Source organism: Lagenorhynchus albirostris, chromosome 18, assembly GCF_949774975.1.
Source record: "Lagenorhynchus albirostris chromosome 18, mLagAlb1.1, whole genome shotgun sequence".
In the NCBI taxonomy this organism is placed as follows: Eukaryota; Metazoa; Chordata; class Mammalia; order Artiodactyla; family Delphinidae; genus Lagenorhynchus; species Lagenorhynchus albirostris.
The window spans coordinates 8626890-8651671 of NC_083112.1; the positions used below are offsets into that span (position 1 = coordinate 8626890).

Genomic DNA, 24782 nt, shown 5'->3' on the forward strand with positions numbered 1-24782 from the left:
CATTTTACAGATGAGGAAATTGAGGAACAGAGAGGTTAAAGAACTATCCCAGAGTCTCATGCAGCTAATAGGTTGAGGAAATGGGATCTGGTCACATGCCCTTCTGATTCCAAGTCCCCTGTTTTGTCCACCCTAACGTACCTCTTCCACTAGCAGTCGATCTGAATCCAGGAGGTCTTCCATCCCATCCCACCCAGCCTGTGCTCTCCCCGCTGTGCTCTCACTTTCCTCCACGGAGCACCTGCTGAGAAGTGAGGGTCTTGAGGACAAGCCTTGGGGAGCTGCTGTATATGAAAATGCTTTGTAAACGGAGGGCTCTGTTGGATCTGTCAGTTGCTGTTCATCTTTCGGTTTAGTTTGATGAGATGACATGGCTCTCGGTCACTGCCCTTCCCTCTATAGAGGTCAGCCAGCGGTTTCCCACGACGCACCCGAACGGGCGTCAGATCATGCTCACCTACCTGCTGCCCTGGCTGCACAACATCGAGCTGGTGGACAGCAGGCTGCTCCTCCCAGGCTCGAGTCCCAGCAGCCCAGAGGACGACGTCAAGGACCGGGAAGGAGAGGGGACGGCTTCTCACGGGCTGAAAGGCAATGGCTGGGGCTCCCCGGAAGCTACGTCCCTGGTGCTGAATAACCTCATGTACATGACAGCCAAGGTAAACTCCGAGGAATCATGCCTCCATCCTGTGCTCCCACATCCCAGGAAACCCGGGATTATACCTGGGGGAAGTGTCATCTACCATTAAAAGTCACAAAAATAGGGTGGGGTTGGTGGTGACAGTTTCATAACAGTGTGAACGTGCTTCCTGCCACTGAACTGTACACGTAAAAATGGTTAAGATGGGAAACTTTATGTTTATTTTACCACAATTTTAATCGTGATCCTAATCATCATCATCCTAACATTTGAAAAATCATGTGAATAAATATTGTGCATTATAAATTCCTAAAAAGTGGCATCTTTCTGATGAATGGCCATTTCCCCCCTTCTTATGATTTGGAGATGACCGTGACCCTTAAAATGACTTTTAATCGGACACTTTGCGTCCTCACGTTTTTTCTGTGTGTCTCCCGAGCCGGTTTTTATTTTGTTGGTTACAGTACGGAGATGAAGTTCCTGGCCCAGAAATGGAAAATGCCTGGAATGCTTTAGCCAACAACGAGAAATGGAGCAACAACCTGAGGATCACCTTGCAGTTCCTGATCAGCCTGTGTGGGGTTAGCAGCGACACGCTTCTCCTGCCCTATGTGAGTGCCCCTCTGACGTTCAGTGGTCATTATTCTGCCGGTGGTTCCATCAGCGGTTTGCAAGTCGGAATGTGCTCTTTGGTCCAAGTAGAATAGAGATGTCAGATTTCATCAGTCACGCTAATCTCCTGTGAGCTTTCTAGATATTACGTGAAAGTTCCCTTCTGCCCCTCTGAGATGCGGACTAGTGTCCTAGTGACACCTCTGTCATCCCCTTTCTAAGACGTTGGACACGGAAACCTATGAATTTAGGCGTAGACGTATTTCTAACAATTACCTAAATCTGTCTTCTAGAAACATTAGACCCACCCATTATGTAAGAGACACTAGGTGACACATTATATTTTTACTAATAAAGTGTTTCATGTTTACATCCTGATGCTCTTAAAACAATAAAAATGGAGAATATCCCAGTTGGTTTCTTCAAAGGTAAGAGAGAGAAAGAAGCAAAGAGAAATCCTGCTGAGATTCCCACCATTTAGTGTTTGTATTTAAAGGTGAGGTGATCAACAAAGCCACTACATGTTTAAAACCCTGACTCAGGGGCTTCCCCGGTGGCGCAGTGGTTGGGAGTCTGCCTGCCGATGCAGGGGATGCGGGTTCGTGCCCCGGTCCGGGAAGATCCCACATTCCGTGGAGCGGCTGGGCCCGTGAGCCATGGCCGCTGAGCCTGCGCGTTCGGAGCCTGTGCTCCGCAACGGGAGAGGCCACAATAGTGAGCGGCCCGCGTACCGCAAAAAAAAAAAAAAAAAAAAAACCAAACCCTGACTCAGTTGGCATCTGTGTGCTGGTTGCTTTTCTGAGAGATTTTGTGCCTGCCTGCTGTTCCGGGCCACATCAGCCGCATTACAGCAGCTTACGTGCCGCAGGTTTGGGGGCTATGGTGATGCAGAGCTTTAGTCCAGGGTTATTTTTACAACTTAAAGCAATGCAAACAGCTCAGACTCGTTTGTTTCTTGGGTAGCAGGAGACTGAGTTTTGGGGATTTTTTTTAACAGAAACAGCTAGCAGTTTTTCCCCCATGGTTCTGTATAAATAAAGTACTTTCTCAAGGTAAGATCTTACGTGGCAAGTTTTTAGTTTAGATAGAATCATGTTTAGCCCACAAGTTATCCCCAAAGTAACTCTTGTAAACTCAGCCATTAGGGAAGGTAAGACCTTTAACCACACACTCCTATCAGCTGTGCATGTGAAAGGAGATGAGTTTTAACCCAGACACTTGACTCCTCCTGCGAGGGGAGGAGGCTCCATCAGGGTGGGCGCTTCTGGGGGGATGACGTCAACAGAATGAACGGGTTACCGTCTCCACTGTCGACAGCCTGGGGGATGACGTGGTCAACAGAATGAACGGGTTACCGTCTCCGCTGTCGACAGCCTAACATTCTTGCGGGCGTGCTCTGGAAAATATCCCTTGTGTTCTGTTTTTCATCTCAGATTAAAAAGGTGGCCATATACTTGTGCCGTAATAACACCATTCAAACCATGGAGGAGCTTCTGTTTGAGCTACAGCAGACGGAGCCGGTGAACCCCATCGTCCAGCACTGTGACAACCCGCCCTTCTACCGCTTCGCGGCCAGCAGCAAGGCCTCGGCAGCAGCCTCCGGTAGGGGACAGGCGGCTGGGTGACACCTTGTCGTGGAGCTCTGGATTTACCTTTACGTAGAGCATTGAAAGGATATGAGTGTGTGTTTGTTACTTTCTCTTATTCCTACATATACACTCATTTAAAAGAAGGCTTAAGGATAGCTGAGGCTCTTAGGGCCTTGTCTGGTTAATGGAATGATTCTGTAAGGATAACCAGTAGCCGGGAGCCAGGGACTCGTATGCGCAGAGCTTCTTGCTTCAGGCTGAGCTTAGAGTGGACGCTCGTCATTTAGGTATCTCATTTCCGGACCTTCCTTCTCGTATCGATGGAACTCTCGTGGCTAATATTCTCCCAGGGTTTACTAAAATGCCCCCTGACCAGTGTTATCACTTTCGATAAATTGGTCTCTCAGCATCATTTTATGAAACATATACCACCCTCCTCAGATTCCTTGATGCTATCTTCCTTTCAATTCACCTAACGCTGTAACTACCTTCAAACCTCTGTCCTCCTCTGGTCTCTTATGCCCTCTGTGTGTTCACATCCTGCTGCCAGAGCAGTGTTCTTGCAAAGAAGCAGTGGCCTAGGGATCAGAAGCTCTAGGAACTTGGAAATGCTTCAGTAACATTCGTTTATTAACTCCTGGACCCAGAAATGCTAAGGGAGCTAACAGCAGGGCTGGCCACTATAAATAAGCTTGTTACCTAAGCAGCCAGGAAGAAAGGGTTTCAAGAATGTTGTAGCCTCGCTTTATAAGAGAGTTGAGGAATTTGGTTTGACCATAGCAGATGTCTGGGATTCTCCATTTCAGTGGGGCAGGCTTGGAAGGTTGTTTAGAATGTCTGAGATTATGCAGAAGATGTAAGGAATCTCACAAACAGATTTTACAGGAAATCCTTTCCTGGAATTACTTGAGACTTGAGCTTGACCCCAGCGCAGCTATTTCTTTCTAAGTGTTGCTCTTTAATCCCATCTACAGGAACCACCTCCAGCAGCAATACAGTGGTTGCTGGCCAGGACGGTTTCCCAGACGCTGAGGAAAGCAAGATATTGAAAGAATCTGATGAGAGGTTGGTGCACAAATTTGGTTTAACATCCAGCTTAACTTTCAGCAATTGTCTATACAAAGCATTAGCAAAATTTGTGGGGCTTCATAAATTTCACACACACACACACACACACACACACACACACACACACACACGCATCCTTCTTTGTTTTTTAGAAACACAGATTGACTTTCAGACTCCACTCTGTATATCCCTAAAGATAACAATTTCCTGCTGAGCAAAGCCAGAAGAGAGAAAGATTAAGAGAGATGTTGTTCTGGTGGCTGAAGCCTACTTACCCCAGGGCTTAATAAAAACCACAAGTTGTTCTGCTAGTGGGCACAGACCATCTGGAGTCAGAGGGAATTTCCACGTGAAATGTTCAAATCTGGGTCTTGAATAATTTCTTAGAGACAGAGTAGTTATCTTGGGGTGACTTCTGTGAAACATCATCATTCTTCTTTTACCTTTACTCTGTCACATCTGGGTTAACCAAGAACACTGTCTAAAAGAAGTCTCAATCCCCTTCCTGTTAGCTCTTTAATGGTAATATTTCTCTTGTTTGTATTTCTGCCTTCACGTTGTCTAGGAGCTACCCATAAATAAGCAAAATCTAGATCACCATTTCCTGCAGTTGGTTGTGAAGAGCAGAGAGACAAACCAAAAGAGATAACAGGACTGAAATTTGAAAATTAAAATTAGAATGATTCTCATGGTGTTGAAAACTCCTTAGGTTGAATATTTTCTAGTGAAAAATAATGGGGAGCCCTTAAGAAATTAATAACAAGGATGAGATATTCACAAATTCATACTGGAGAAAATTTAGTGGATCAAATAATGAAGATAATTCATTTAGCCTAAAAAGCCCCTAGATGCTTCATGACCATCCTCAGGATTTCATCCTGTACACGAGAATACATCAGGGGCTACAGGTGGAAGATGATCTGACATGGGGCTGGAGTTCTGAAAGTTCATTCTCTAATTTAGGCATTTATCAAATTCCTCAACATGTTGATTACTGGCTGGCTGCACTGCCTTTAGGCAGATGCTCATCCTGGGAGCTTGCCTTCAGATCAAAAGCTCTAACTCAGTAGGTCATGAATTATAGACCTTTTCCTTTACAATTCTCTAATAAAGGCCTTTCTTTCTCAGAAATGGATAATTTTCATACTCTATGCATCAATGACAGTACAAGATTATTAATTAACATGTTACTTTTTCATCTATATTTGCCAGTACCTTCTTTGGAAAGCTCCCTCATGGTAAAAAAAAAAAAAAAAAAAAAAATCACATATTTCTCTAAAGATATTTCTACTTTCTGGTGGGAGTGTTACATTCTTATCATTTAATGTGTAGTCTGAAGTTTTCATCTTAATTGTATTAAGGGTAGAAAGGTGATACATTTCCATACATTAACATCTCATTACAAAGGCCCCTTTAGGACCAGAGTTCTGAGTGTCCTGCCTAAATTTTTAGTGGTAGCGTTTAAAATGAAGAAGCCAGAGAATATCTGTACTAGGCTTTCTTGTTTATCTCTTGCTTTCCTGCTCTATCACCACATCTCTGTTGGCCATTACAAAGCCTGATGCTACCCACATTTTTACATATTTGTGCACATCTGTTATTTCATACTGACTATATCTGTTTATCTACCTATAGGTAGGTTAACTGGTCATATTTATATATATGATCATACCTATATGAATGTTCTATCACAAAGGATACTATCATTCCATTGACCCTATATTCCACCTATGCTATTTCTCTAATATAGTCTGTCTTTTCTTTGAAGGTAGACTGTGCCCTCAGCCTAAAGTGTCCTTTTTCTCTGCAATCTACTTACCGCCTTCCTCCCTGTCATGTTGACTTATAGATACTTGCAAGCATACTTGTGTCTCAACCACTAGATTTTCATTCTTAGAAAACAGATTATGTAGCTCTTATACATATTTCTGTCCTCAGTGATTACCCTACTATGCTGCACATAGTAATCATTTCTTAAAATGTTTATTCAGTATGTGAATGAAAATTGGAGAAACATCACAGCCCCAGAGGTGGATAAGCTATCCAAACACCCTCCCTTTCTCCCTCCCTCTTACTAACCCCATCACACAAGACAGTTGTTTACTCTGTTCTTTACATCCTTCTAGACAAAGAGCCTACAGAGATAATCTTGGTCACAAATACCGATGACCTGGCTGCTGTGTGACACAACTCCTGGGGGTACCAGTCACCAGAATGCACCGTTGGGCTCCAGGGGGCACCATGGAGTTGTGCAAAGTGGCAGCCCTGATGCCATGTCCTTTACAAATAGTTAATCGTTCTTAGATATAATTCAGAAATATTTAACAATACCATACCTACTGACATAAAGTTTCGATAACTTATAGTAAAACCAGGGTAAAAGAATGAGTCAAGCTAAAAGGAAAGTAAGATAGTTATGTCAAAAGTCCTAAAGAGAACTACTAAAAGTTAATATTAACCTAACATTGAGTTCCTCAATAGTCAAAGTAAGAAAAGAAAAATAGAGCAAATTTTGTAACTTTCAGTACATCAAAAAGTAAACAAGCAAAAGCGATTCACTGGAAGCTACTCAATAAGTGTTCCTAAGCTCTAAGAAGTATTTATCATCTAGTTTTTAAAATGAAACAATAAAGTGAACACATATTTTTAATTAAAATAACAGTTCGTAAAATATGCAGAAACAAACCGTTTAAGTATTTTTAATACATCAACCATTGATAAAAGCCATGAAAGGATTGTTCATAAGGAACTAAAAGCAATAAACTTCAGCTATGTAAGTTTCTGGTGATCTGTGTTGATACAGGGGTAGAGATTAGTAACCCACAGAAAGTTGTGTAAGTATTAATTTGAGCAAAATCAGCAAGAGAAAATTTAGGGAAACACTTTGTGCTTCTCGTTTTTCTCTTAGCAGAGCTATTTTTATGATGACATTTCTAAGACATGTACCTTTATATTAAAAGACTGTTCAGTCTACTTAGTCCTTGAAATTCCTCTAGGACCTAGACCCAAAATTATTTTCTTCAACCCAGGAAAGCAAATGAACACAGCAGATTTTACTCTTGGGAATCAGTTTTTTACCTTTTCTTTTTGCCAAGTGTACACTTCCCTGCTCTGTGGTTTCAACCTTCTCCAGAATAAGGAGAATAGTCTGGAAGGGGCTTGCTCCTCCCCTTCATCTTGACCTCATAAACGCCTCCTAGCAATCCTTTAGATCTATCTCAAAAGGAAAAGAGAAGAATTGACATCTTTTCTATAATTCTTCCCTGCCTGGCCTTCCCGAGCACGATTGTAAAACCGACGTATATCACAATTCTTGAATAGCTAGGAAGGCTGCAAAGCTCTCTGTCCTGTGGAAATCTCCAGATGTGGAATTCTTTCATCACCCTGTTTTTTATTCCCTGTTGAATGATGTCTGGGCTCTGCATGTGCTGTTTATATCTTTGCACTTATCAGCATAAATATGATTGTAGAACTTCTTCAGAAGGTAATAGGTTTGTCACTTTTCCAATTTCATAAGTACCAGTTAGACAATTACGTGGCCTGATTTATATGAAACTAAGCAGATGTCCTTCATCTTCTGTTTTATGGATTCACAAATTAATAGCCCAAAAGATAAGAGAATGAAGAATGTTTGAAATACAAAGTTCCTGGGAGAAAGGTGGCTTGTCAGGACCAAAAAAAAAAAAAAAAAAAAAGCTGCTGCAAATGTCTACAGCGTGAATAAAACCAAAGGCTTTATACTCAATACATTTCTATATTCAGAAAATTCAAATCATCATTGCAGTGTTCTGAGGTTATACCCTGGGACGAGGTAGCATCTTAATGGTACATCCAGTACATTTTCCTGAAATATCACTGTTTCTCCGTACATTGATGAGGACAGCTATAGCCGTGTATTTTCTAGTGTTCCAGAGGGAAATAGAGTGTTGATCTGCTATCAGTTAGGAGGGAACACCCAGTCAATAATGTAGACAAAACCCACTTTGTATCATTTTATGTAAAGTAAATATAGACGTACCATTTCACCCACACTTCCCCTCATCCACACCCTTGCCTGACCTTATAGCTCTTTAGATGGTAAAAATGCTATTGATTTGTAAGTCTTTGGTGCCCTAAAAAGGCATTCTAGAAATTCAAGGTAGAGGTATAATAATTAATACCTTATAGTTGGATGGCGACTTGGAGTTTTGGAAATTCTCACATCATTTCTTTTGATTCCCACAGCAGTCCCAACAAAAGGTTGGGTGAAATAAATGGTGAGGTGTTATTATTATTCCTTTTTGGCAGGTGTGGAAACAGGGTCCCCAAGGAGGTAAAGGACTTGCCCAGGGTCACCAAGCTAGTGAGCGAGAGCTCAGCCTGAGATCGCGTCCCCCCCCTTCTTGGAGGCAACACGGCAATAAAAGCATCCCTGTACTGCCACCTTCCTCGGCCTGACACTGGACGAGTTGCTTAGCCTCACTCGGCCTGTTTCCTCATTTGCAAAGTAAATGATGCTTATCTCAAAGTTGAGTGAGTGAGATTAAATGAGTTAATGTATGTGAAGTTATTATACTTCAACCTTTTTTTCTCCTTTTTTTTTTTTTTTTTTTTGATTACTTCGTAAGCCACAAGAGAGACCAGACAGAAAGAGTCCCTCTGGTTATATCATGCCTCAACCAGTACCTTTTCCTAAAAACACTTTAAGGAAAACTTTAAAGCTGGTTAAGTCCAAAATTTGTTATGAAACTATTTTTGTTTCCAACTGTTTCCAATTCTGTCTCCTTTCACTTATTCAATCATTCAGCAATTATTTCTTGACCACCTCCCATATGCCAGGTTACCATGTGAGTAAAGGATTCATGTTATTCAGTATCATGCCCATTTTATTTCCAAACAAATGATATAATTTTCTAGTTTAATTCAAATATTAGTCTTAAAATGTTTATTTTCAAGGTTTGAACTTGTGCTCCTGAGCAAGAGTGACCACTGGCCCTCTTGAGGACAAAAGGAGTGTTTGGTGTACACTTTTTTTTTTTTTTTTTTTGCGGTACTTGGGCCTCTCACTGCTGCGGCCTCTCCCGTTGCAGAGCAACAGGCTCCGGACGCGCAGGCTCAGCAGCCATGGCTCACGGGCCCAGCCGCTCCGCGGCATGCGGGATCTTCCAGGACCAGGGCACGAACCCGCGTCCCCTGCATCGGCAGGCGGACTCTCAACCACTGCGCCACCACTTTTTACAGTATTCTTTTAGGAAAAGGATCATGAGAACTAGCTGCCCCAAAATAGTATGTTTTTCTGTGTCACAGCACAAACCCACATGTCAGTATCTCATGACGTTCTTGTATTTGAAGGTTCAGTAACGTCATTAGAGCCCATACCCGTCTGGAGTCGAGATACAGCAATAGCTCTGGAGGATCATACGACGAGGATAAAAGTAAGTACCAACAGGCTGGGGCGGGGGGGTCAGATGGAAGGCAAAGGGTTGGAGAATAGAAAATGAGTATTTTGATTATTCTTGTTCTAACCACTAAAAAGGGGCCCATAAGTATTAAGTAACCACTTAATCCAACTATGTAGATGGGCAAGTCAACCTCTTAAAAGTAAAAAGAAGCCAAGCAGTGCATGAATCAAAGCTGTTAAAACTTCAAGCTACTACCTAAAGCCATATTTTTGTATTCTTGGCCCTTTTCCTTGGTAATGCAGTTGGGGAAAGACTAGTAAGAAATGGTCTCATGAGAAAACAAAGGTTTCCATTCAATTTATTGACCTGTCTTGGGAGTGGATTTAACCTTTAAGCTTTGTGAGTCAGCTCACCCAGGATAGATTTGTTTTCACATTGAATATCTCAACGGCACAGTCTCAGTGGCCCAGTGAAAAGCTTGCCAGACTGGGAGATAAAATTATCACAGAAATTTCATTGTACCTTGGGACGTTGGAAAAACCAAAAAGGTCAATGCATTCATTAATTTTGTTTAAGCCCTGGACAGGTTGTGTAGATACTCAGAAGGTGATGGGTATTACTCGTTCACAAGTTACAGAAATTCTGGAACCAAAGAACACTCCCAGTGACATTTAGGTATGCTAAGGAAATCGGTAAACTATCTGGTAGAACTTATTTGTCTATTTTGGTGGAAATCGTAATATGATATCTCATGAGTTAGGTTCATTTTATAAGTCAGTGCATTGGGCCTTTGTAGTGGTTGTTTTGTTCTTATGGGAAATGTGCAGAGTGGGGTAAGAGCTTAGCAATTCTAATGACACCACATTTCAGTTGCCCTTACTTTACTCCTTAATGCAGATATAGATAGGCAGTTCTCCGCCATTCAAAATACCAATTGGAGGAATGTCTAAAATCCATATATATTGCCATACTTGGGTTAAGTTTTAACTATGTCCCTATAAAACCTTTTTCTAGAAAGGTCAGTATGAGATTAGGGGGGGAAAAACAAAAAAGCTCTTTGCATTTTCCCTCCTTTCTGTGCCCCATCAAGGGGCTTTGCCATCCAGACACCAAACAGTTGAATCTAGGCAGGACCAGACTTTATAGATGAGGAGAGCAGTACCTGAGGAGTGGAGTTGTTGGTTCAAGAAAAGTCATTGCTGTGCAATATTTGGTAACACAGAATTTGAGGACAGAAAAACTGAATCATGAAAAAGTTAGGCAGTCAAATCCTGACTCCCCCAGAACGTGACAGGCGTGATATAACAAAGCAAAGCACTCTGTGGCTGTGGATTTTACATTAGGAAGATTGTTGCACTTTGGCCAGTTGACACCTTCAAAGTATATCTCTTTGTTCTGGGTATAGGACCCAGAATTTGGTAGAAAATGCTGTAACAAAGTAACAATCATTTTGAAAATACATCTTCAGAGCCTTCTGGTATTAAAACTTCATATTCCTTACATATTTTAAAATAGTGAATTTCAGGGGATAATTATAACAAAATAAGGTAATAGTTGTGTCGTTATATAAACTCAGATCACTGAGTTTAGGGACAAAAAGAAAAAGCAATAGAAGTATTTATAAAGGGAAAGAAAGACTACTGTGAATGCAGATAAGGTATAAAGCGTAGTCTAGTATTTTCATTATGGCCTCTGTTTTACCCAGAAATGTTTATAAATTTGTCATACCAGCATAAACAGCATTTTAATGGGAAATTTTGGGTACAGAACTTGAATTTAATTGAGTCAGGTGTCAGTAATATTCTTCACAAGGTTACTAATATTAGCGAGGGAAATTGGAGTTCACAGAAAAGTAGTTTGGGTGCTGAGAGCTCAAATCTTCAATTCCTCATTGAAAGAGAAAATGGAATCAAGCTTCTCAAACAGATCCTCATAACAGAAAGTACATAAACTATATGCTAAGATCCTTTCCCGGGCATTCAAGTACTAGAGCTTAACTTTGGCTGTCTCGGATGAAGCAGTGTGTCTAATAAGGGACGAATACCCTCAGGACTTTGGTAACTGGGTCCTCCCAGATGCATGTTTGGTTCCAGCTACCCAATGATGGATAGAGTATGCCACAAGAGAAGCAAAGGTTAGCAGGCTCAATTCCAAAACCTTATGGCCAGGCGTCTGGTATATGTTAAGGGCAGTCATTTCCTCCCTGAATTCCTGAGGGTATCAGCAAGGGTAAGAAGAGTGAGAAGGGATCAGGAGAGACCTCGTGGCCCAGGGCTTCATGATCTGGGTTATCCAAAAATCAGGGTGATGTGTACCTCCTAAGTGTATTTTTTATTAAAAAACCGTACCACCTTGAGTAAAATGGACAAGCAAACTGATTTAGACCCGGTCTATAAAGCAGTTTTCTACCAACGTTATGTAAGCTTTTTTTTTTTTTTCAGAACTACTTAACATATCTGGATTATTTTCCAAGGCCATATGCTCATGTCTGTAACCCCACAATAAGGATACAACTAGTTAAGTTGGATAGCAGCTGAGTCCTAGCAGTTTAGGCCTAACTGTAGAAAATCAGTTTTAGGTCAGCTTAATCCCTCGCAGCACATTTTTGCTGACTGGATATATATCTGAGAACATCAGAAACGAAAAATAGCATGTCCTTTCCTAACAGAAATCTCACAAGTTTGGTTTTTTTTTTTTTAATTCTTCAGTGTTCTCCCATTTTTGCTCCCCTTTCTAGTTTTGTAGAGTAACTCATTATTTAGAAGTGCATTTTGCAGCTAACTCACCTTGGACAGTTATTCAGGAAGGTATTTTGCTGAAGGTGATGCACCCTGTAGGTAGTTTACCGAGTGGACTAAGCTGAGTGACTATTATACCTGCTTAAAATGTTTTCTGGGCTGAAAATGTGGCCAGGCACATTTCATGGCATAGAGTGACAGGTTTCTAGTTGCTCATTTGCTTGTGTGTTAGAAAGAGTCAAGAGTCACTTTCTGAGGTGACTCCTGGTCTTAACCCCTGGAGACTCCCTCAGCTCACACCCCAGGAGAAGTGGGCTGTGCTTGGTTCTAGTCCCTGTGTGGGTTTGGAGCCTCAGTTTTCGCCATAGGACGGCACCCCCTCCATCAGCTCTGCTAACTGTTAAGGCCAGCGTCCTGCACTGGACCAGTAGCATTGAATCAGCTACCTCTCACTACCTTCAAAAGTGCAACCAAGGGCTTCCCTGGTGGCGCAGTGGTTGAGAGTCCGCCTGCCGATGCGGGGGACACGGGTTCGTGCCCCGGTCCGGGAAGATCCCACATGCCGCGGAGCGGCTGGGCCCGTGAGCCATGGCTGCTAAGCCGGCGCGTCTGGAGCCTGTGCTCCGCAACGGGAGAGGCCACAGCAGTGAGAGGCCCACGTACTGCAAAACAAACAAACAAACAAAAAAAAAACACTGTATTTTGGAGAAACTGCCTAACGATGTTATAAAAACGTCCTTCCTCTTCATACACTAAAGTCTATCCCAGGATTAAGCCAGCTTGTCTGCAGCCGTATGCGTTGATCATATCACGTGGCCCCAAGTGCAGAGGCTTGTCTTGAATGCCACTGGCCTGGGTTGAGAGCGTTTTAAAAAATAACTCCATGAGATCTGTTGCTGTGCTTACTTTAAAAATATTTTGTTGAGGAAGTTCATTAATTCATTCAAAATATATATGTACTGATCTCCTACGACGTGCCAGTTACTGCTCTGTGTACTAGGAGCAAAATAGAGAAAGTCCCGCTCTCAGGGAGCTTGTGTTAGAGGCAGAGGAGGGGGAAGCCGTCAGCGCTGGGGAATCGGTGCCGCAGGGGAACTAAAGCAGAGAGAGGGAGAGAAAGTGATTGGGGATGGGGTGGATTTTAAATGGAGTGGTCACAGAAATCCTCTGCGATAAAGTGGTACTTGGGCGGAGACTTGCATGAAATAAAGGAGTGAGCCACGCGGCCATCTGGGGAAGAACACTGCAGCTGTGCGGTGGACGGTAGGTGGACAGCGCCTGGCACGGTCACAGAACAGCAGAAAAGCCAGGGTGGCTGGCGTGCAGTGAGCAAAGGGGACAGCAGAAGGAGATAAGCCGAGAAACAGGAGAAAGATCTTGTCAGGCCTTAAAGGCCCTGATGGGGCTGCTGGATTTCGTTTTGAGTGTTAAGGGGAACTACTGGCCAGTGGTAAGCAGAGGAAGGGACTCTGAATGAACTGCTGTTTTAAAAGGATGACTCTGCCTGCTCTGCAGAGAACAGACTGTAGAGGGGCAAGGAGGGAAGCAGGGAGAGACGGTGGGAGCTTAGCCTAGGATAGTAGTGATGGAGGTGGTCGTATCCTAGATTTGTGATGAGGTAGAGCTCACTGAATAATGTGGATGGTAACAAATTACTTAACCTTAGCGTCTCCTTGATAAAATAGGGATAATAGGTACCCATCATTGGGTTATTAATATGTGAGATGCATAGACCAGTGCCTGGCATAAAGTAAGCACTCGCTATGCTAGTTCAGATGTTGTTATTTTAATTATTACTGTCACCACCATCAGGATCATCATGATTAGAAGTTGGATATGAGATGTAAGGGAGAAGTCAGGGAGGACTCCAAGGCGCCTGTCCTGAGCGAACTGGAAATAAGGAATTGCATTTTACTGAGATGGAGGAGATCAGAGAAAGAGCGAGTTGTCACAGTGATGGGACCTCACGTGATTTCATGTTTTTCTTTTTGTGTATCTATATTTTCATATTTTTAATCACTCTGTAATGAATCACCATAAATTAGATATCCAAGAAACAAAGGAATGAAAGAAACTTAATCAAGTAATTCCAACCCATTTGATCACATAATTTCATGCTCACCAAATGGAATGGTTAGAAAGTTATTTTTACAAGCATGAATTTGTAAGTTTCTAAAAAGTCAAGTAGGGAAAATAAAAACCTCCTCTGCCTGAAACTAAAGCACGCTTGTGTTTCTCACTCTGTAGATGACCCAATTTCTCCCTATACTGGCTGGCTCTTGACTATTACAGAGACCAAACAGCCGCAGCCCTTACCCATGCCTTGTACTGGAGGGTGCTGGGCCCCCCTGGTGGACTACCTTCCAGAGACCATCACTCCCCGGGGGCCACTCCACAGGTGAGTAGCATGTACAGGTAGAAGGAAATGATCGCTTAACTTTGAATGGACTTTTCTTCCTATGAAAAGAGGGAAAGGGATTCCAGGTCCCATCAAATGAAATGACCTTTGAAATCAGAGGGAACATGCTAACCCGACCTGCAGCTATCAGCATATTGGCAGAGTCTGGTCAGCCATTAACCAGGGTGCAAAGCTGCCTTGTCGCCCTCTGAATTTTTCCTTGATGTCACCTTGGTATGGGTATTCCTTCTGTTATGCTTTTTAGATTGTGAGCAGCTTGAAGAGAGAGCCCTTGTCTTCTGTTTCTCTTCATTCCTCAGCTCTTATTGCCTAGTAACTAGTAGAATCCCCATTATGTGAATTAGCTCAACTGAAGTTTCTTCTCCTCATAGAGCTCTGTGCTGTGTCAGAAGTTAAACTCCATTTCCCTGGAATAAGGGCCTTACATAATTCTTCAACCAGGTTTACAAGTTGGATGTAATTGTGACCTAATGATCTATCAGTGTATTTTCATCCTCTTCAGAAGTTGCATTAATTTCATCATTTCATTGATTAGGTGCAATATTGCTGTCATTTTTATGACTGAGATGGTGGTGGATCACAGTGTAAGAGAAGATTGGGCTCTTCATCTCCCATTGCTACTCCATGCTGTCTTCTTAGGTAAGACTGGAACCGAGAGGAATTCTAGCCAATAGGGTCCAAAACCTACAGAAGTCACCCACAGAGCTTTCCTTTTACATGGACATCCTGCTTTTCCTCATTTCCAAAATATCTAGTCTCTTCCGTTTTTCACTGTCTTTCTGTGACATCTCTAAAATTCTAGTTGATCAGTCATTGTTTAAAATTGTACTATCACTACAATGTAGAGTGGTACCTTGCCAGTGCTATTTCTATAAAGATATCCAAAACAAGTTGGGCCTCTTTGTGGGTCTTTGGTTCGACGTGATAAATTTTAAGCCATGAGACACAGTCGGTGCACAGAGAGAAAGAATGTAGAGCCTGGTGGGCCAAGCACTGAGATTTTAGAATGCTCAAGGTGTAGAGCAAAAAAATGGGAAGAGGAACCAGCCAGGCAGGGAGACTCAAAAGTTCAGTTAGAGAGAGAGAGAGAGAGAAAATTAGAATCTTTCAGTAACAGGGAAATCCAGGGGAGAGAACATCTCAGGAAAGAGGAATGCTAAGCATGTCAGATGCTATGGAGAGGTCAAGAAAAGTCCGTCTATCAGTGCTTTATGAGAACATCTGATTTAAGGAATAAAACATTTTATTTTGCCTAGGACCAACTTCTTTACGTCGGTAACACAAACAATAACAAAGAAAACTAAACATTCTTTTAACATGTTCCTCCTGGGTATCTTGGAATCTTTACTATCCCTGGAATCTAAACGAGCTGAAGATTTGTTTATGCTGAGAGATTCCACCGTTTTCTTCCAGGTTTGGACCATTACCGGCCTGAAGTCTTTGAACACAGCAAAAAATTGCTTCTTCACCTCTTGATCGCCCTCTCTTGCAACAGCAATTTCCACGCAATTGCTTCCGTGCTCCTGCAGACTCGAGAGATGGGTGAAGCCAAGACTCTAACAGTGCAGCCAGCTTACCAACCCGAGTATCTCTACACAGGTAACAAAAGAAGGAGTGGCCGGGAACCTGAGACAGAGTCACAAGTATGAGGATAACTCGAGGTGTCACTGGAGCCCCAATTAACTTCTCGGGTGCTATTCCCCACCCCCCAGCTTTCTAAGTGGTAAATGACAGGACTGTGAATATGCACCATTTCACTTGATGTGAACTTGCCTCTCAGAATCTTTCTTCATTAGTAAATATTTTCAAATATACTTTTTACATTGTTACGATGATTGCTGGTTTCATTAAATATGTTCCTATTGGCACACTGAAAATTCAAATGTCCATTGACCAAGAGCATGAGTCTAGAACACCCGTGGAGGAAGATGCAGGAAAAAGTGACCATCTCCATCCCCTCAAGAGCAGGCGTCACCAAGGTGCCAGATGTTTCACTGTGTACCTTCTAGTTCCCTTGAAGGAATCTATTAAATGACTGACTTTTTTCTGGAAGGCACCGTTAGTGGAAGTCTATTAAAAATCATTGCTGTTTTGAAACCAAAAATTTCTTCTTAGAAATGAGGACAGAAAGCATTAGCTGAGTCAAAGAAATGACCCCGTTGTGTCCAAGCTCCTCATGAAAACGTTCCCAAAAGGGTTGACCAGCGGTTCTCACTGAGAACCAGAACATTTTAAAATATCTTAAGATGGTGATGAACGGACAGAGTTCTGGGGCTACTTTTCTTTACCTCGTTATTTTGTACATCACACTGGCACTGGATGTGGGCTGGCATTTCATAAGTCACCACGTACTTCTCTCATCACCTTGAAAAGGAAGGACCTCTTATGCACTCCTGTCCTGGGCCCTGTCCTGTCTTCTGACAGACGTTGCATATTTCTCTGGAAAACAAATCTGAAGTCATTAACTCTGAAATGCAAGGACTTACTGACCTCAGTTTAAGCTCTTTATTTTGAACCAAGCTACACCTAATTGAAAGTAATCCATCAATAGCCTTTCAGAGACACAAAACTCTCTTTACTGTAGACGATGCTTAAGTAACAGATTCTGAAGACTGGCTGTTCTAGCTCCCCAAGGTAGGGATGTATTCCGTTAAGCACATGGCCTTAGAATGAGAAAATTGTAATCTCTGTTAAGTTGCATATCTCTGAATGCATCAGTTTTGTATTCACTGTACCGCTGATGTGGCAGAAAATGGTTTAGAGTGGGGATTTACAAAACCAAGGCGAACACAATATACCGTAGGCAAGACCTTGTAAAATGATTGAAGCTCTATATAGTACACATGGACTAGGTGTACCAAAACTTTGAGAAGTGTCTTCTTTTTATAAACATTTGTTAAATATTTATTGAACACCCAGTTTCAACTACAGTTGCTTTCAAATCCATACTAAAAACCTATGTGATAAAAATTGTCTTCATCTTATTGTAATAGGAAACTGGGGTACAGGGAAGTTACATGACTCCCTGAGATTACACATTAAATAGCAGAGATAATACTCAGACCCAGGGCTTCTTACTCATAATTTAATATATCTGTCAGACACACCAGAACTATGTAGTTTTTATAATTATTAAGTAGGAGAAAAGGAATGGTCGTGTGTATACATTTTCAAACCCACAACCTACCCAGAGATGTAGAATGCTAACTGTAGTATAGTATTTACTTATACCATATTTATTTTGCCTACCTTGAGACATATTTTATTAAAATATATTAATATACACACAGTATTCACAATTCTGGGTACATTTACTCAAAACATTATGTATAATCTACTTATCGCTGGTTAGTGTTGATATCCTCAAAAATGGTATCATTTCACATATTTAAGTTGTCTATTACCCAAGAATAATTTACTAACAGCACAGTTAGGTGCACATGCTTAGAGGAACTATTCATCATCCTGTGCACGTGTGTGAGAATGCACACACAGACACACACACACACACACACACTTCTTTTGTAGAAAGCGTCAATTAAAACACCACAGTAGAAAATAGCAGATCGCCCTCTATTACCAAATGCACTCTCGTTTACACAGCAGTGCAATTAATCCGTAAGCAGGGAAAGAGTGTCAGTCTTATTTAATCATAGCCATAGCCAGAATGAAGCGTTTTTCCCCCCCAAAATTAAATAACTACACACTTCTTTATGCGCACCTCCTGACCTCATTAAGTGCCCGGCCTGCAAGTTCCACCTTGACCTTGTCTTCCGCCAGGTGGCTTTGACTTCCTGAGAGAGGACCAGTCCTCCCCGGTGCCAGACTCGGGGCTGAGCTCCAGTTCCACCTCCTCCAGTATCAGTCTGGGAGACAGCAGTGGGAACCTCCCGCAGATGACCCAAGAGGTTGAAGATGTGGACGTAGCTGCTGAAACAGACGAGAAGGCAAACAAGCTCATTGAGTTTCTGACCACCAGGTAATGAGGGGTCAGGAGATGGGCTGCTGTTTTCAGGTCAGTCTTTTGGAAAAGGGACATCACTTTAAAACCACAGATAGAAAAGCAAGCCTGGAGTTCTAGCGAAGTCTTCTTTCTTCTAAATTGTGTCTGCTGGAGTCTGTGTACAAGGCAGACACTGGTAGGCGTTGTCACAGTTGAGAGGCAAGGAGATTTTGTGCCTAAAGACCCTGCAGCAGGTGGAGGCGGGAGAAGTAGCTCCCGGAGGTGAGCGTGACTTTCACCATCTATTGGAGCTGCCAGGATCTGGGAGTTGAGACTTGGCAAAGAACATCACTCTGGAAAGCAAAGATATTAGCCACGGTCAACCCAGTGGCAGCTTCAGAGAGGACAGCTGTCTGCTCCTGTAGTCCAAGGGGTCATTTCTAAATGGAATTCAGAAACCGAAACGGTAAGGATGCATGATAGGAAAGGGATCAAACTAATAATAAATCCGAGAAAAACTGCGAGCGAGCCTGTTTTTTGCAGGTCTTCTGGCTCTTCTAAGGAACAATTTAACTTGGAAGGCTTCCAAAACTCTAGTCCCCTGAGGTCCAGTATTTGTATAAACGCATGCTTACCTGTGACCTGGGGCATGCTGACCTTCCTCAGTGAGTTAAGTCCTGGAAGTCTAGTCTGTATAAATATTTGTTATCTACTTTCTCACATGATTTTTCTTTATTCAACTAATCCATCAAGTAAAGCAAAAAATGAAGACAGAGCATTTTTTTTTTCAATTAATGGTTTAGAGTATTGTGTGCTCTCAACTCAATATAGAATTTAACGTACAGGAAGCTCAGGGAGGGGCTGGTGATGCCTCCATACTGGGTACCTCAGAGACCTGACTGGTTTGTGGAGAAGAAAAATATTGTCACCACTCACTGCTGTCAGTGTTGGGAAGGGTGTTCTCTACAATTCTCAGCCCTGGATCCATCCCATTCTTACTGTAGAAAACCAAATAGACAACAGAGGTTGTATCTTCAAGTTGGTGCTACAGTATTTGGCAACCTAATGATGTGATCCTGATAAAAGCATTATCTCTGCAAATTCTAAGACATAGGAATTGAGTCTGTGTCTAAATCTATATTTTATTTAACATATTATATCATTTTGTTTAACAAACACATAGCACCTACTATGTGCTAAATAAACACTGTCCTGGTGAACTGAGAGGTTTTAATTTTGTGGGTAAAACATAAGAAAAAGTGTGTCTCCGTCAACTAGCTAGTTCTGTTTTGAGTATGCTCTTACGCGTTAGAAGACTGAAATTTACCACCAAATTAATATGTAAAATTTTTAAAAATGTATGTTGTACCTTTGGAGTTAGAACTGCGTATATGGTTTTAAAAATGCAAAACGATAGTTACATTTTTGACATTTTGTGTGTTTTGTTGAAGGGCATATGGTCCACTTTGGTGCCATGAGGACATCACACCCAAAAATCAGAATTCGAAGAGTGCTGAACAACTCACTAATTTTCTACGTCATGTTGTGTCCGTGTTTAGAGATTCCAAATCAGGTACTTCATCCTGTTTCTCCAAATCCCACTTTCAGCATTTTTCTATAATGGAGCTCATTCTCCCCATATAACCACACACTGTGTATGTATTTGTGTGTGGCGGGGCGGGGTGGGGGGTGTGGGTGTGGGTGTGTAAAAGCCTGCATTCGGAAGCGATAGCAAAGGAATATTCATAGAGGATATTGAAGCTTTTTCGATGTGCCTGAGTGATAGTTAATGTCACATATACTGATACTTGCATTGTGCTCTATCAAATAATTTCCCCAATGTCTCTGTGCTCCTTGCTTCAATTACCTTACTAGAATTAAACTGTGCCTGTATTGATTTTATTTAAAAAAAGCCATGAGAGAGAAGTCGTAGTCACTGACTGTCAGACTCAACTGTGAAAACTGTCAGCCTTGCAAACTGTTTTTTTTTAAAAAAAGAATTTTGTGATAAAATGTTTTCGGCTTTAAAAGTATTTGCTGGCAAGTCCTTTGCCAGTGACCACTCAGTATTCTGAACACAGTCTGATTCTAATTTAGACAGTAGCACCATCGCAACATTTAAGCCCTTAGCTGCATTCCATTCAGATTCAGCTTGGCCTGGGCTGATGTGTGTGTGAAATTTAAATTTGGTTCCTCAGCACGCTACAGCAGCTCTCCCTGCCTTTTTTCACACAGCAGGCTGGCCACAGTAGATAGGGCTCACCACCTCTCCTGGCTGCTCTGATAATTAGTACATTTCACAGTTTGAAACATTCCAGATTCGCCACATCTCTTTCCATTAGCAGAGGATACTTACTAAAAAACAAAAAATAACTGTTAAACTGAAATGGGAAAGTTGTTCTAGGAATAGGATTGCCATTTCTTGTTTTGAGTTTCCCCTTTGGAATTTCTTTGAAATATTAAGACTGCTTTTATTGGTATTTCCCCCACTTAAAAGTCACTTAATAGCCTAAAGGAAGACATTTATGATGCATGTGAACTCTTCATTTGTGTAACACTCTTGATTGTATGAAGATACTAAAAATGAGAAAACGTGTGAGTACCTTATATAGCGTGTTCTCAGAGGGTATTTCAGACTGCTTAGAATATTGTATGTCTTTTCACATCTTGCACAAGATACTTTTACCCACCTCAGTTTCCTTGTACGTCGCTACTTTCTGTTTCCAATCCAGCACAATAAAATGTGTTCCTGGAAACACTTGTATTAGTCAGGGTAGCAGAGCTGCTATAACAAATAACCCCCAAAGCTCAGAGACCTAACACAAGAGGCTAGTTCTGGACCACATAACAGTTCAGTGTGGACATTTGGGAGACAGCCTTCTACCTGGTGCTTCAGGGACCCTCTGCCCTGTGGCCCTGTCATCCCCTAGGCGCGGAGGCCTCAGCCCTCTGTGTCCATGGGGCAGGTGAAGGAAGAGAGTGTGTGGAGGATTGCTCGCGAGGAGTTTACATGCTAGCTTTGCACGTGACGTCCGGTGCTTCTTGCTACGTTCCACTGGCCAGAACTCAGGCACGAGGTCACGCCTGATTTCCAGGAAGGCTGGGAAATGTACGATCAGTGTGTAACAGGGAGTAAAGGAAACCTTTTTCTTTTCTCTGCCACCCATGAAATAGCTTTTCCCAAAGGACATCGTCCTAGTGGTGGTGGGAGGGGGGAGGATTCTGCAATCCTACTAGTACAGTTCCAGCAGTATGATTTAAATAAGCTTTTGTTCATTGCCGGGGGACCTAACCCCCATATATTAAATGGCTTAAGTAGAAAAATACGTTTTGAAAAGCAAAATAAAGATGTAAAAAACTGTTTTGAAACATCCATTCATACGGGTTTAATCCTGTATTTACTACCCTGAATGTGTCTAAGTCCATTTTCCAGGACCCTTTGTTGACTCTGCAGGAACATTTTCTTATACCGTCTACGTGTCTCTGGGGTGAGACAGCCAAGCAGCAGCTAACAACAGTAACACTGAATTATCCCTCCTGGTCTCATTCGTGAGACGGTCGAATGTGCCACAGAGCCTCTAGACCACGGAGACAGCTCAAGTCGATGTTTTCATCATGTCCTGTGACTCTCGTAGCCTGATTTTCTCCCTGTAAAGAGGCACAGCAGGTGTAGGAGTTAGTGGCCCAGTATTCAGTCATGGACTTTCCCTTCTGCTTTCATTTCTGTCTGATCACATGGTTTCCTGAGGACTGAGATTACCTTCATGCTGGTGGAAGAACAGATATTCAGGCGAAAGTTTAAATGATGCCTGCCTTCTCTGCCGTGCCTACCCCTCCGTATCTGCATGTTTATGGACTCTTCTGAAGAGTAAAGACTGGCCCAGGCCAAAAGTCCTCCAAAAACTTGTTTCTAACAAATTCTCGTATGAAAACGGGAGTGAAAGTATTCTGTGTAAAAAGTACAGAAGAACAATGTCAAACAGCAGCAGCGTAATAAGTAATAATACACTTGTGAGCACATGTCATGTATCAGAGACAGCACTAAGCCCTGTTTAAGTTGTTTGATTTTCACAGCCCTCTGAGGTAAATGCTGCTATCCACAAGGGAAAGACGAGGAAGCAGGCTCGCAGAGAATTAGCTTCTTTCCCAGAGTCCCAAATCCCCCATTCGAAACTAGGACCACCTTGCTCCAAAGCGTCTGACTGTACTCCACTATGCCTCCTTAAGACTGATGCAGATTTGGGTTTTATTTTAAAATGGTTAATTTTTAAATAAGTAGCACCAGGAGGTAGTGCTGTGCAGCTAGCCTGTTGTAAACGTGCGGATAACTGGTGTCCGAGGTTTGCAGAGGAGCGGCTGACCTGCTCCCACCCCTGTGCCCTAGGTTTCCACCTGGAGCAGCAGCTGAGTGAAGTTGCTCTGCAGACAGCCCTCGCCAGCTCTTCCAGACACTATGCCGGCCGGTCCTTCCAGATATTCCGGGCCCTCAAACAGCCACTGTCGGCACACGCCTTGTCGGACCTTCTCTCGAGGCTGGTGGAGGTGATTGGAGAGCATGGAGATGAGATTCAGGTACGGAAGGAAAGTCCAGGAACTCACCCTTCTCTCAGCTCAAAGATGGGGTGTTAATAACTTTCTTTGAGCTTTCTTCCACTCGCCAAGTATCCCAGCCATTTGGACATGTACAATTTATTTTGAAATTCTAGAGGTTGACTTTTAGTTTTACAAAAATCACTCTAGGGGGCATTGTTCTAGAAATTCAGTGGACACTTTTATGGAGCCAACAACTGAAATCCTGTGGTGACTCTTTGTGTTGTTTTGTCTTTATTGATTTTATTTGGTGGGGGCTGAGGGAGTTGTCTTGTTTTGTCTTTTCTACTAACAACCTAAGATGCAGTTGTGCAACCTGCCCACCCAGAGAAGGGATCGCTATTGTATCTGTGCAGAGCACCACACCTGTCTCTGTGGTTAGCCTTCCATAAACTGGGAAAAGTGAAAGAAATAGTGGGGAGAATAGATGCCACAGGAAGACCCTGTGGACTGGGGACCCCAGAGACCAGGGAGCTGGAAAGCCAGGGGCATTACAAGCTCTGTAGCTTGGGCCAAGCCCTTCTTTTCCACCAGAAATGTTCTGCATCTCAGAGGACCTGCAAGCCTGTAGGCTTCAGCTTCTTTTCCTCCTCCTGGCCATTGGCAGTACACTATAAAATGCCCTTGGGACACAGCCCTTCTCATACTTCATCTCTTAATCCTGGCTTTCAGACGTTGCCACTCTGTATTTCGCATGCCCACCATCCCCTTCAACAAGGGGCCATGCTTGTCCCTTGCCCCTCCCTGTTGGATTTCAAATGAGATTGCTCTGTGGAAGACCTCACAGCTAGGGAAATAAATCTTCATGATTATCTGCTAACTCCTAAGCCATCTGAATTTCCTAAGTGGCCCTTAAAATTTGTTTGTAGCCTTTGTACATTAAAGTAACCATGACTGTCTAACTTTCAATATTACGATTATTTGAATAGTTTGTTTTGATTAAATTTATCTTCAGGAAGTTAACAGTAGTTATAAGCAGTACAGAATGTTGTCTTTGCCTGTTTGCAGGGTTATGTCATGGAAGCGCTCCTTACCTTGGAAGCTGCTGTGGAAAACTTGTCTGACTGCCTGAAGAACAGTGATCTCTTAACTGTATTATCTCGGTGAGAATCAGTTTAACTTCGTTCTGAAAATCAAATATGCTGTACTGAATATTTGGGAAATGCCTGGACTTTGGGCAATGTCTAAAGAACGAATCCAGTTTTGGAAGTCTGTGTATGATCCAAGAAAGTATGTATGACATTTCCTTAAGTTAAAAAAAAAAAGTCACAACACACACACACACACACACACACACACACACAGACACACACACACACAGTAGAGAAGTATTTTAAAACATCAGCAAGATAGACAATAAATGGGGCTTCCCTGGTGGCGCAGTGGTGGAGAGTCCGCCTGCCGATGCAGGGGACACGTGCCCCAGTCTGGGAAGATCCCACATGCCGCGGAGCAACTAGGCGCGTGAGTCATGGCCGCTGAGCCTGCACGTGCTCCGCAACGGGAGAGGCCACAACTGTGAGAGGCCCGCGTACCACACACACACAAAAAAATAGACAATAAATGTTATTTCTAAATAATACAAATATTAATGATTTTTCATTTCCTATTTCTTTGAGTATTTTTTCAAATTTTATGTAATTATCCTATTTATTACATTCTATAGAAACAAAGTATTTTATTTTTTAATTTTCAAAAATTTTTTTATTTTGGCCGGCTTCTCATCGTGGTGGCTTCTCTGGTTGTGGAGCATGGGCTCTAAGCGCATGGGCTTCAGTAGTTGTGGCATGTGGGCTCAGTAG

At 42.4% G+C, this 24782-nt stretch overlaps 1 protein-coding gene across 1 annotated transcript in view; it reads left to right on the forward strand.

Moving 5' to 3' along the window:
• Positions 1 to 24782, forward strand: part of FRY (FRY microtubule binding protein) — a 251661-nt gene that overhangs the window by 170850 nt on the left and 56029 nt on the right. Inside the window, exons 32-43 of the mRNA XM_060129571.1 lie at positions 403 to 659; positions 1105 to 1251; positions 2686 to 2854; positions 3816 to 3906; positions 9241 to 9323; positions 14276 to 14426; positions 14983 to 15086; positions 15861 to 16046; positions 18228 to 18426; positions 19842 to 19963; positions 22775 to 22962; positions 23989 to 24083. Of these exons, the coding sequence (XP_059985554.1) occupies positions 403 to 659; positions 1105 to 1251; positions 2686 to 2854; positions 3816 to 3906; positions 9241 to 9323; positions 14276 to 14426; positions 14983 to 15086; positions 15861 to 16046; positions 18228 to 18426; positions 19842 to 19963; positions 22775 to 22962; positions 23989 to 24083 (1792 nt within the window). The remainder of the gene's footprint in view (positions 1 to 402; positions 660 to 1104; positions 1252 to 2685; positions 2855 to 3815; positions 3907 to 9240; positions 9324 to 14275; positions 14427 to 14982; positions 15087 to 15860; positions 16047 to 18227; positions 18427 to 19841; positions 19964 to 22774; positions 22963 to 23988; positions 24084 to 24782) is intronic.